The sequence below is a fragment of the Vipera ursinii genome (genome assembly GCF_947247035.1).
Source record: "Vipera ursinii genome assembly, chromosome: 7".
Classification (NCBI taxonomy): Eukaryota; Metazoa; Chordata; class Lepidosauria; order Squamata; family Viperidae; genus Vipera; species Vipera ursinii.
Genome location: NC_139521.1, coordinates 73202510 through 73214731, shown reverse-complemented (window position 1 = coordinate 73214731; position 12222 = coordinate 73202510). Strand labels below are relative to the sequence as shown.

Sequence of the window (12222 nt, the reverse complement as noted above, 5' to 3'; positions counted from 1 at the left end):
TGTGGGGTGCTTGACGCTCTTTGAGCTTGTCCATTTTCTTCCAGACATTTCATTACCCAACTAGGTAACATCATCAGTGCTAGAAGGGAGTGAGGTAAGTTGGGGGGGGGGGGGAGAGGATGACTATGGGGTCCTTGGTGTTCTCTGAGCTTAGTGGTTTTCCTGCAGACATTTCATTACCCAACTAAGTAACATCTTTAGTCTGCCTCTCCCCTTCCCTCCCCCCCATCTCTCTCACACACATCTATCTATCATCTACCTATCTGTCTGTCTGTCTGTCTGTCTACATTATATCTAACTGTGGGCTCCTTGGTGCTCTCTGAGCTTGGTCGTGTTTTTTGCAGACGTTCCCTTACTACACTAGGTGACATCAACGGTATTGTAGTAACAGTAAAGTAATCAATAAGACTAGTAGCACTGATGATTTTACTTAGTTGGGTAATGAAATGTCTGCAAAGAAAGCAACCAAGCTCAGAGAGAACCAAGAATCCCACATTGTGTATGTACAAGGACAGAACGAGCTAGATACCATATGTAGGTGAAAAACGCACGAGCGTAATAGAGCCTAGAATTTCTATCTAATGTCATGATGGTCGTATAAGTCAAGGCGCCCACGTGACCGACCCAATTTTACAACATTTTTGGCAGACGTCATTAAGTGAACACATTTCTTAAAGGAAATGTGGCAGTCATGAAGCAAACATTGCCGTTGTTAAGTGAACCCTTGTCCATAATAGGCATCTTTTTTTTTGCCAGAAGCTGGAAGCAAATAGCAATAGCACTTAGAGTTATGTACTGCTTCACAGTGATTTACAACCGTCTCTAAGCAGTTTACAGAGTCAGCATATTGACTCCAACAATTCTGGGTCCCCATTTTACCGACCTTGGAAGGACGGAAGGCTGAGTTAACCCTGAGCTGGTCAGGATTGAACTGCTGGCAGTCAGCAGTTAGTTAGCCTGCAATACCATATTCTAACCATTGCACCACTATGGCTCAAATGCTGGCTTCTGTCAAAAGAACCAAGATAAATCACATGATCACGGGACACTGCAAACAGCCATAAAATAATAATAATAATAATAATAATAATAATAATAATAATAATAATAATAATAATAATAATAATAATAATAATAATAATAATATTATTGGGCGCCATCCGGAGCTCAACCGGCAAATGATTCCATAAATCCGGGGCGCCCACAGGCGTGTTGCTGTGTGGCCAAAATGCAATTATCTGACTGTGGAAAGGGACCAGCCGTCAGAATTTGGAATTCAAGTCATAAGAACAGGTAATCCTTGACTTACAGCCATTCATTTAGTGACTGTTCAAAGTTACACCAGCACTGAAAAAAGTGACCCAGGACTACTTTTCACACAGCCATTGCAGCATCCCGTGGTCTTTTAACAAGAGACTGGACAGCCATTTGTCTGAAATGGTATAGGGCAGGGGTAGGCAACCTTGGCTCTTTTATGACTCATGGACTTCAACTCCCAGAATTCTTCAGGAATTCTGGGAGTTGAAGTCCATGAATCATAAAAGAGCCAAGGTTGCCTACCCCTGGTATAGGGTTTCCTACTTGAGCAGGGGGTTGGACTAGGAGACCTCTAAGGTCCCTCCCAACTTTATTAGTCTGTTATTCTAACCACATGATCAGAATTTGGACGATTGGCAACCGGCATGTATTTATGATGGTTGCAGCGTCCCACAATCATGTGATCTTTTATTTTTATTTTTTTGCAACATTCTGGCAAGCCAAATTGATGGGGAAGCCAGGTTCGCTTAAGAGCAGTGCCAAGAAAGGTCGTAAAATGGGGCAAAACTCATTTAACAACTATCTCGTTTAGCAATGGAAATTTTTGGCTCAGTCCTGGTCATAAGTCGAGGACTACCTATACCTTTTAGGGAGAGTCCATTATAGCTGATCTTAAATCAAGGACTACCTGTGCAGTATCTTCGGTTATATCACTAGCCTCTCTCTCTCTCTCTCTTCTGACCCCCCCACCCCACACCCCATGAATTATGTTCCAAGTTGCTGCAGGGATTACAAACCCTTCCCAGTCCTGACTCCACTTAGCTAAACTGAATTGTGCCCATGTTGTTTTGATTTGTAAGGCATGTCCAAAGAGTGCCACAGGTGTCGTGGCATCCACCGGCGGAGTTAAAATTGCCATTTCCTGGTTGCAGTTCAACAACGTAGCCTCATTTCATTCTCCTTAATGCTTTCCGGGCTGAAAGTCTCTCCTTTCATTGTGGTTCATTCTCTACCATAAAAGGTAGTATATTGTGCACCGAGAGAACTTTATGTGCAATCTGAACCGTATCCTAAGGCGACATAAACAATATTTTTGCTGTCTGCTTTACAGTTCACCGGATAAGTGACGCACAGCGTCACTTCTTGAGTTCTGAGCATACCGTTTTGTGCTGTGAAAGAAAGATTTATTATTTATTTTATTCATCTAGTAGGGCTGTATTATTATTATTATTATTATTATTATTATTATTATTATTATTATTATTATTATTATTATTATTATATTATTATTATTATTATTATTATTATTATTATTATTATTATTATTATTATTATTATTATTATTATTATCCTTTTCATCTTTCCTACTACCTTCTCCTATTGATATCTTGTGATTATATTACTTTTGTTGTTTGTACGTACACTGAGAGCTTCTGCACCGGAGACAAATTCCTTCTGTGTCCAATCACACCTGGCCAATAAAGAATATTCACGAATGAAGGCAAATATGCCTGTCCCAGGATAATGATGCGAGATTTATTCTTCCAAGCTTTCAGACTCACGCTGGAATCCATCTTCAGGGAATTTTCAGTTTAGTTCAAGTTAAATATAATATGGCCACCCAAGGTGCTCATGGTAACGCTGGGTGGCTTATCGCCCCAGGACAAAAATAATCAATAACCCAATATCCCTAAATACAAAACCAATAAACCCCCATTCCCTGGTGGCAACAATCAGATCACATTTATGGGCTCCGCATTACCCTGGGGTCCCCTGACCCATAGGCTAAAATCTTCAGGGCCTTGAGAAAGTATGTCAAAGGGAGAGCCAATCTCATCTCTGCGGGATGATGTTCCACAGGAAGGGAGCCACCACAGAAAAGCCCCTTCTTCTTCATCCTGCTAGACGGACCTCCTTAAAAGAGCTTCTCCGCTCTGGTGGATCAAGTAGATATGACTTGAAAAAAAGCAGTCATTTCAAATAACCGGGTCCCAGGCCATGTTAAGGGCTATAATGGTATAACCACCACCTTGAATTGGACCTGGAAGCAAATCGGCAGCCAATGCAGCTCCCGCAAAAAGAGGTGACACCTAATCAGATCTAGGCTTTCTAACCATTCAGACTACCACACTTGGAAGCTTCCAGTACCTTTTCAAGGGCAGAGTGCATTGCAATAGCCAAGATCCTGTCCTGAGGATGATGGTGAGATGTTATCCATCTCAGTTGAGTGCAATTCTTGATGATTCTATGGGCAGATCTCTCCACGTCTTTTGATCTTGTACTATTTCTTTGAGTTTTTCTACGCTATGGCTGGTGTCAGCTTTGATGGTGTCCAAACATCGTGTCCCTTGACGGCCTGGTTTCCATTTACCACTATCTCTTCCCAGCATAATTGCTTTCTCCAGTGACTATGGAGTTTCTCAAATCATCCAGGTCATGGTTGTCTAGGCAACTGGACTTTTTTTGTTTTGTTTTTTTCCTTGAAGACGCTTCACTCCTCATCCAAGAAGCTTCATTGGTTCTGACAATAGCAGTAGCAATAGCACGTAGATTTATATGCAGCCTTCTCTAAGCAGTTTACAGAATCAGCATATTGCCCCCAACTGTATGGGTCCTCATTTTACCATTTCAGAAGGAGGGAAGGCTAAGTCAGCCTTGAAATGGTCAGGATTGAACTGCTGGCAGTGGACAGAATCAGCCTGCAAGACTGCATTCTAACCACTGAGCCACCACGACTCATGAATTGAATGGACAATGAACCAATGAAGCTTCTTGAATGAGAAGCAAAACATCCCCAAGAGGGGGAAAAAAAACCAAAGAAAGTCCAGTTGCCTTTTGAAAAAGCACCTTTGAGAGGATGGCCAAAGTAAGTGAGACAAGATCTGGTCTGTGTGAAACCAATCAACAAGCAATCAAGCGAAACCAAGCCCTCAAAGTTGATCCCGCAGAGTGACTGTATTGTGTAGTGGGTTCTGGACCGCATGGCAATGAATGAACAGATGAGTACCGCATGTCAGCTCTTTATTCGTGGTAGGTGCGTACTGAACACAGGGGGTTACCTGGACCCCTTATATACCTAGCCAGGTATCACTCTGGCCAATCCATCCATCCGTATCTCCCGCCGAAAACCCTTCAGCCAATCCAGCCACAGCACAGCGCCACCTGGTGGTACCTGCAGAGCTGCTGCTCCTACCCCATACATAACAGACTGCGTTTTCTCTGCACATTCAGCATCTCAATCACAATAAATCAAATTTAAATTGCTTCTCTCTCTCTTTTCCTTCACAGTGTCCCGATTCAGCCTGTAAGCAAGACCTGCTCGCCTATCTTCAACGCATCGCCCTTTACTGTCACCAGCTTAATATCTGTAGCAAGGTCAAAGCGGAAGTCCAAAACCTTGGCGGAGAACTAATTGTTTCTGGGGTAAGACGTTCCTGTATTTTCCTCTTATAGCCTGTCTTAATTTTAAATTAGTGGTTTCCCTCCCCTCCCTCCATTTGGAAAATATCTATCTATATCTTGGTCCTCAAAAAGCAACATTATCCCAGTTTGATGAAGTGACCAGCGACTTCATTGCTATGTCATCCACCCAATGAGCTTCTGCTCTTCACACCCATTAAAATATAATAAAATAAGATACTAAATCCATTATGAATAGGAGCTCGGTTTTATATTTAGCAAGGTTGGACAGCAAAATGGGCGTTCCTTCTCCGATGGTAGGAAAGTTCCACTTTTTCTATGCACTTCACCTCGTCTAAACTGAGATATCCTTAAGTCTCTCAGTCCAGGTGAACCTCAACACGAACATTTCATTCACCTTCCTTTAAGGGGGGACAATAAGTGTGGAGAGACTTCTGGACTCCAATTCCCAGAATTCCTCAGCCAACCATGCTTTTGCTGGCTGGGGTATTCTGGGAGTTGAAGTCCACAAGTCTTAAAGTTGCCGAGGCTGGAGACCCCTGGTGTAGAGGACACACATGTGAGCAAGTTCTTTGAGGGGCCGAGACTTCAAGAACGGCCTGATTCTAGAACAGCCTGATTTTTTTCTAGCAAATTAACCTCATAAAACATAATCCTTTTTCAAAAAAAAATGTTCTCACCTAAAAAAAAACATGACCCAATCATAGACTTTATGCAGGGAGTCCTCAACTTACAATCTCAGTTGAGCCCCAAATTTATGTTGCTAAGTTTTGTAAAGTGGGTTTCCCCTCATTATACAACCTTTCTCGCCACAGTTAAGTAAATCATTGTCATTCTTGCATTAGTAACACAGTTGTGAAGTGAATCTGTCTTCCCCATTGACTTTGCTGGTCAGAAGGTCACAAAAGGTGATCGTATGACCCCGGAACACTGCATAAATATGAGCAAGGATGCCAAACATCCGAATTTGGATTACATGACCATGGGGATGCTGCAACAGTTGTTAAGTGTGAAAAACTGTCATCAGTCATTTTTTTTCAGTGTCATTGTAACTTTGAATGGTCACTAAACCTGTAGTTGTTGTTGTTGTTTTTTGGAATCATGATTATTTGCCTCCTCTGGGCTTAATATCAAGTTCTAATTATTACAAACATTCATGAACTAGTGATTCAATGTTGATCCAAGCATCCCTTTGACCAAAAGATGGGCTAAATTTAACATTGTTCATCTGGGCCATTGAGTCCATGTATTATTTTGAATTCACGTGTATTATTTTGAATTCAGAACTAATTTTGTGCCATGACATACTGCTTTTATCACCTAATATTGAGCAGCTGGCCTCATCCCATCACAGTTAAAGGTTATACTCCTCTAATCCTTCAATTTTTTTTAAAAAAATACAGATAGTTCTCAATTTACAACAGCGACCGTTCAAAGTTACAACATCACTGGAAAAAAAATGACATGACTGTTTTTCATACTTGTCATCACCATTGCAGCATCCCCATGGTCACATGATCAAAATTCAAATGTTTGCAGTATCCCTGGGGTCATGTGATCACTTTTTCTGACAAGCAAAGTCAACGGGGAAGCCAGATTCATTTAACAACAATGTCACTAACTGAACAACTGCAGCGATTCATTTAATAACTGTGGCAAGAGAGATCATAAAATGGAGCAAAATTCATTTAACAAATGTCTCATTTGACAACTGAAATTTCGGGCTCAATTGTGGTCATAAGTCGAGGACTACCTGTATACGATTCCAGGCCTCTTTCCACAGACACACAGAAAACATTCACATCCATGTTTCCAATAATTGTGAAAGACGCTTCTCATGCAATTGGATAGCCACTCAGAATTAAGATTTATTTTTTTCTGGGAGACCTTGCGGGAAAAGTCCTCCTGATCCTGCAACTTTCTTGTCCTATGTGCCAAATAGTGTCCGTTTAAGATCTTGATGTTCTTCAAGATGTGGAAATGAGCCTCCTTTATCCTCCCATCTCTCATATAACAAGCTGAGATCATTCTTTTACTTGCTGACATTGCTGGATCTGCTTCCATTCTCATGGGTTTTGACCACGTCCACCTACCTCTGATCCGTCCCTCAATCCCACTTATGCATCAGCTTGGCTGTTGAGCTTAAATCTCATTTCTGTCCTTTTTTTCTTGTATCTACTGTAGAAGCCACCTTGGGCACATGCTCGAATAGCTTGTGTATGTTGTTGGCTTACCATTACATGCAGTGAAACTCAAAACAGCACAGCGTTTGCCTTCTTCATTCCCTGTGTGGTGGTCTTCAGCACCCACTGCTTCATCCCCCATCATCTTTTTTCTTCATTAAACCATCTGCTGAAGCAGTGCTACCATCAACTTGCAGATAATTGGCATTGTGTGTTGTAAACTTAAAGTCACATTCAGAGAAAAACTCTGGAATTGTCTTCTCTTGATCTTTCTGGTGTTGGTGTAGGATCTCCCTTCACAATGCCTTTCTAGCAATTGTGATGTTGCTGTATTATATCAAAGAGCCAGATACTGTATGCTTCAAGACTATCCAATAATATGGATTCCAGATTCACTTCATCTGTAGCTCCCTTGCTTATTTTATGCCGTCATCTTGTTCATCATTCTCTCTTGGATAGCCAGTTGCAAATAAAAACTTTGATTTTATTTGCATCAAATAAAAAGCAGACTTTGCATACAGTATGGTGCTCATGGTTTCCTTCCAACGATTGCCAGTTGGAAAGCTTATGTATTCACTTTTGGGCTTCCACTGGACTCTGATGAGATAAGGTACACGCTCGCTGGTGAAAACTAATATGTGTGCGTATTATCTGATGATTCTGTGCTGGAAGTATCTGTAGATTATTTTATATTTGCAGTGTTCCTTGGGATATTGAACTTAGCAATGTGGGTTTGATACAAAGCAATATTTTCCTGCCCTTTCTTCAGGATTTTGTTAAGGTTTTAGTACCTTAACAATATTGCATCCAGTTTTGGTCACCATGATATAAAAAAAGACGTTGAGAATCTAGAAAGAGTGCAGAGAAGAGCAATAAAGATAATTAGGGGACTGGAACATATAAAGAACAGTTGCTGGAATTGGGTATGTCTAGTTTAATGAAAAGAAGGATGAGGGATGACATGATAGCAGTCTTCCAATATCTAAGAGCTGCCACAAAGAAGAGGGAATCAATCTATTCTCCAAAGCACCTGAAGGCAGGTCAAGAAGCAGTGGCTGGAAACTCATCAAGGAGAGAAGCAACTTAGGAGAAAATTCCTGACAGTTATAACAATTAACCAGTGGAACGACTTGCCTCCAGAAGTTGTGGGGGCTCCAACACTGGAACTTTTTAAGAAGAGATTGGACAATCATTTGTCTGAAATGGTATAGAGTCTCTTGCTTGAGTAGGGGGTTGGACCTGAAGACCTCCAAGGTCCCTCCCAACTCTGTTATTCTGTTATATCTTCTGTTCTATTGTATCTTTTATATCAGTGAGATAGAAACGTGGCCTCTCTTGACATTTTTTTTCTTCAATAAACAATCCTCAAGGCTAAAGTGGATTGAGAAGCCTCAATAATTCAGATCTGAGTGGGATTCAATGGGTTTGGTAAAATGGACTTGCGGCTGAAATTACGTGTACACATTTGTCTGGCATGTATTGTTTGGCAATATTGCTTCCAGTTTTTGTCACTGCAATACAAAAAGAAAAAGATGTCGAGACTCTGGAAAGGAGGCAGAGAAGAGCAATAAAGATTATAAGAGGTCTGAAGGCTAAATCGTACGATGAACAGTTGAGGGAACTAGGTGTGTCTAGCCTGTTGAACAGAAGGGCTATGAGTAACATGATTACTGTCTTCCAGTCCTTGAGAGGCTGTCACAGGAGAAGGGAGGGCAGACTTAAAACTCTCCAAAGCACTTGAGGGCAGAACAAGAAGCAATGGGTAGAAGCTTATTTAAAGAGAGATCCAACATAGAACTAAGGATAAATTTCCTGACACTGAGAACAATTGATCAGTGGAATGGATACCTTCAGAATTTATGGGTATTCTATCACTGGAGGTTTACAAAAATAGACTAGACAACCATTTGACTGGGATGGTTACAAGGCTCTTGCCTTGAGCAGGGCGGTTGGGCTAGAAGACCTCCAAGGTCGCTTCCAGCCCTCTAAGTCAGACATGTCAAACACAAGGCCCGGGGGCCAGATCCGGCCTGCGAAGTGGTTTCATGCGGCCCGCAAAGCCATCCTGGAAACAGTGAGGGAACGGCCCCCACTGCCTTGGCCCTGGCCCAGAGACCCTCCTTCTGCCAGAGACCCTCAGATCTGTCCCACTCCTGCCCAGGCCCCCATAGGCACCCTTGATGCCAACGATGTAGAGCTGGCCACGCCCACCCAGTAGGCCATATGCACTCTAGCCATGCCCACCCAGTAGGCCACGCCCACCCAGGCCATACCCACCCAACCCCCTGAGGGCAACCGCAATGCTGATGCGGCCCTCAATGAAATTGAGTTTGACACCCCTGCTCTAAGTCAATGAAATGAATGAAATGAAATCTATAGATGAGAGAACCTCTCATTTTAATTTCAGTTTCTCCTTTTCCTCACCGTATATTTGCAAGGTCCACATCTTTTATTGCTTTGCAAACGGGGGTCGAACTGAAGTATGCAAAACATCAGGATACATCTTGTGCGTTTCTGCATCTCCACATAGTCCACAACATGTGAAAATTGGGCAATATGTAGATCTTTGGTCATTCGGGTTTTTTCCCACGTAAAATTGGAGGTATCAGGGCAAAGTTTCGACGAAATCTCATCCGTCATCCTCAGGCTGGGAAAAAACCCGAATGACCAAAGATCTACATACAAACACCCGCAAAAACCTCAGAAAACATTATATATATATATATATATATATATATATATATATATATATATATATATATATATATATATATATATATATATATATATATATATATATATATATATATATATATATATATTTGTTTTCTGAGGTTTTCGCGGGTGCCTGTATGTGGATCCTTGGTTTTTCGGGTTTTTCCCCGCGTAGAACTAGAGGTGTAGGCGCAACGTTTCGACGGAATCCCATCCGTCATCATCAGGCTTTAGCTTCCTTCTTCTGGGAGAAGCATGTGGCTGTTTGTTCCTCTTTTTTAAACTGCCAGAGGGGGTGTGTTCTGTGGAGGTGTGCTCTGATTGGGTAGGGGACAAAGTGTGTTCTGATTGGGTGGGAGTGTGTTTTGAATGGTGGGTGTGTTCTGATTGGGTGGGGGGGTGTTCTGAGTGGATGGGCTGGTCTCAGCTGCCAGCTCCAGACCTGAGCTGGTGAGTTGTGCTGCTTTTGTTCGGCTTCGTGTTTGTGGTGGTGCCATGTTTTTATAGTGGGTGTCAGTTTGCTTATTGTGTGGTTTGGAGGGGTTTAAAGTGGCTGATGTTGCAGCTGTAGTTAGGTTTCTGTTTTGTGGTTGTGTGTCTTTATCGTTGTGGGTTCGGATTTGCTTTTTGAATGGTTGTGTGGTGGTGATGTCATGTGATGTTATCATGAGTTTGGGTCTGGTATCATTCTTGGTGGTTGGGCCTCGTCTGTCAATCAAGGCGGGTTTCCAAATGGCTGGTAGACGAGAGGTATCATCTCGTTTATTCATGCTGTGGGGGCGTTTTTCTATCTCAATGGCTTCTCTGATTATTCTGTTGTTAAAATGTTCAATTTTGGCGATAGTTTTGGTTTTTTTAAAATCAATTTCATGTCCCGTGGCTTCAAAGTGTTGGACCAGGGATGAAGTTTGTTCTCCCTTTCTGAGTGAGTTTTTGTGCTCTTCAATGCGTGCACTTATTCTTCTGTTGGTCTGTCCGATGTATGTGGTAGGGCAGGTGGTGCATGGGATTTCGTATACTCCTTGGTTTTCTAACCCAATTATGTCCTTGGGGTTTCTTAGGATGGTGGATATTTTTCTGTCTGTGTAGAATGCTGTTTTGATGTTGTGTTTTTGGAGGACCTTGCTGATTCTGTCTGTGGTCCCTTTTAAGTATGGGAGGAGGGCTTTGCCATTTTCTTGTTCTCTGTCTTGGGTTTTTGTGGGTGTCTCTCTTCGGATTAAGTTGGTAATCGTGTTTCTTTGGAATCCATTGGCTGTTAGTACATTAGTGAGAGTGTGTAGTTCGGTTTTTAGGTGTTGTTCGTCAGCTAGGTGTTTTGTTCTGGAGATGAGTGTCTTGGCTACGGAGTTGATCTGTGCTGGGTGGTGGTGTGAGAGTGCGTTCAGATAGCGGTTTGTGTGTGTTTTTTTATGGTAGATAGTGTGTCCTAGGGAGCCATTGGATTTCTTGTAGACTAAGACATCAAGGAAGGGAAGTTGATTGTTAGCTTCTGTTTCCATGGTGAATTGTATTTTGGGGTGTAGGCTATTGAGGTGTATGAGGAAGTCATCCAGTTTTTCTTTGCCGTGTGGCCAGATTACGAAGGTGTCATCTACGTATCTGAGCCAGAGTTTGGGTTTGTGGTTGGATTTTTCTAGAGCGAGGGTTTCAAAGTGTTCCATGTAGAGGTTTGCGATGACAGGTGAGAGGGGTGATCCCATGGGTGCTCCTTCCATTTGTTTGTATCTTTGTCCATTGTAGATGAAGTATGTGTTAGATAGGCAGTGGTTGGTCAGATCTAGGATGTGTTTTGGGGGGTTGTATTTATTTAGGATAGCTGTCAAGGCTTCTTTGATTGGCACTTGGGTGAAGAGGGATACAACATCGAAGCTCACAAGTAGGTCACAGGGCTGTAAGTTTAGTTTACTTATGATCTCTATGAATTGGAATGAGTTTTGTACGTGTGAGGTGATGGAATTTGCATAAGGCTGTAGTTGTTTGGCAAGAAATTTGGCTTTGGGACAAATTCAAACAAATCGCCGTCTGGAGAGCTGAAACAGAGACTGCCTACAAAACAGACACACACACCAATAAACTCCGAAGACTAAAGGAACGCCAGAAACAAACCCCTCCTCTCCCACAGCAACACATGAAACAAACTGTGCACAACATCTCAGATAGGATTCTCACCAAAGCCGAAACCAACGTCCTGTCTAAAGGATTTAATTTTGCAGTCGCTCCCAAACACATTCCCACGGAAACCATTATATGCGGAGTCGAATCCAGCCTGACCAAAATTAACCCTGATGACGCCAACAAAATCAGACTCGAAGTTACCAACATCCTCTGCACCAGCAAACCACCCAAAAGCAACTTACCCAAAGAGGAACAGACAGCACTACTTAACCTAAAAAATGACACCAGCATAATCATTCTGCCAGCAGACAAAGGCAACGCCACGGTGGTAATGAACTCATCTGACTACCATACCAAATTATCCAACCTACTCCGAGACTCCACATACAAACTCCTCAAGACAGATCCCACCACCTACCTGGAAAAAACCACAAAATCAAAAATAAAAGCCACCCCCATCAGTGAAGAGATCCAGAAAACAATCATTCCCAGAGAAAAATCATCCAGATGTCCTAAGCTCTATGGTCTG

At 42.2% G+C, this 12222-nt stretch overlaps 1 protein-coding gene across 1 annotated transcript in view; it reads left to right on the top strand.

The window, feature by feature from the left end:
* CTNNA2 (catenin alpha 2) overlaps positions 1–12222 on the top strand; it is a gene marked incomplete at its 3' end in the record, with an annotated part of 122766 nt that overhangs the window by 74787 nt on the left and 35757 nt on the right. Inside the window, exon 8 of the mRNA XM_083367206.1 lies at positions 4546–4680. Within this exon, the coding sequence (XP_083223332.1) occupies positions 4546–4680 (135 nt within the window). The remainder of the gene's footprint in view (positions 1–4545; positions 4681–12222) is intronic.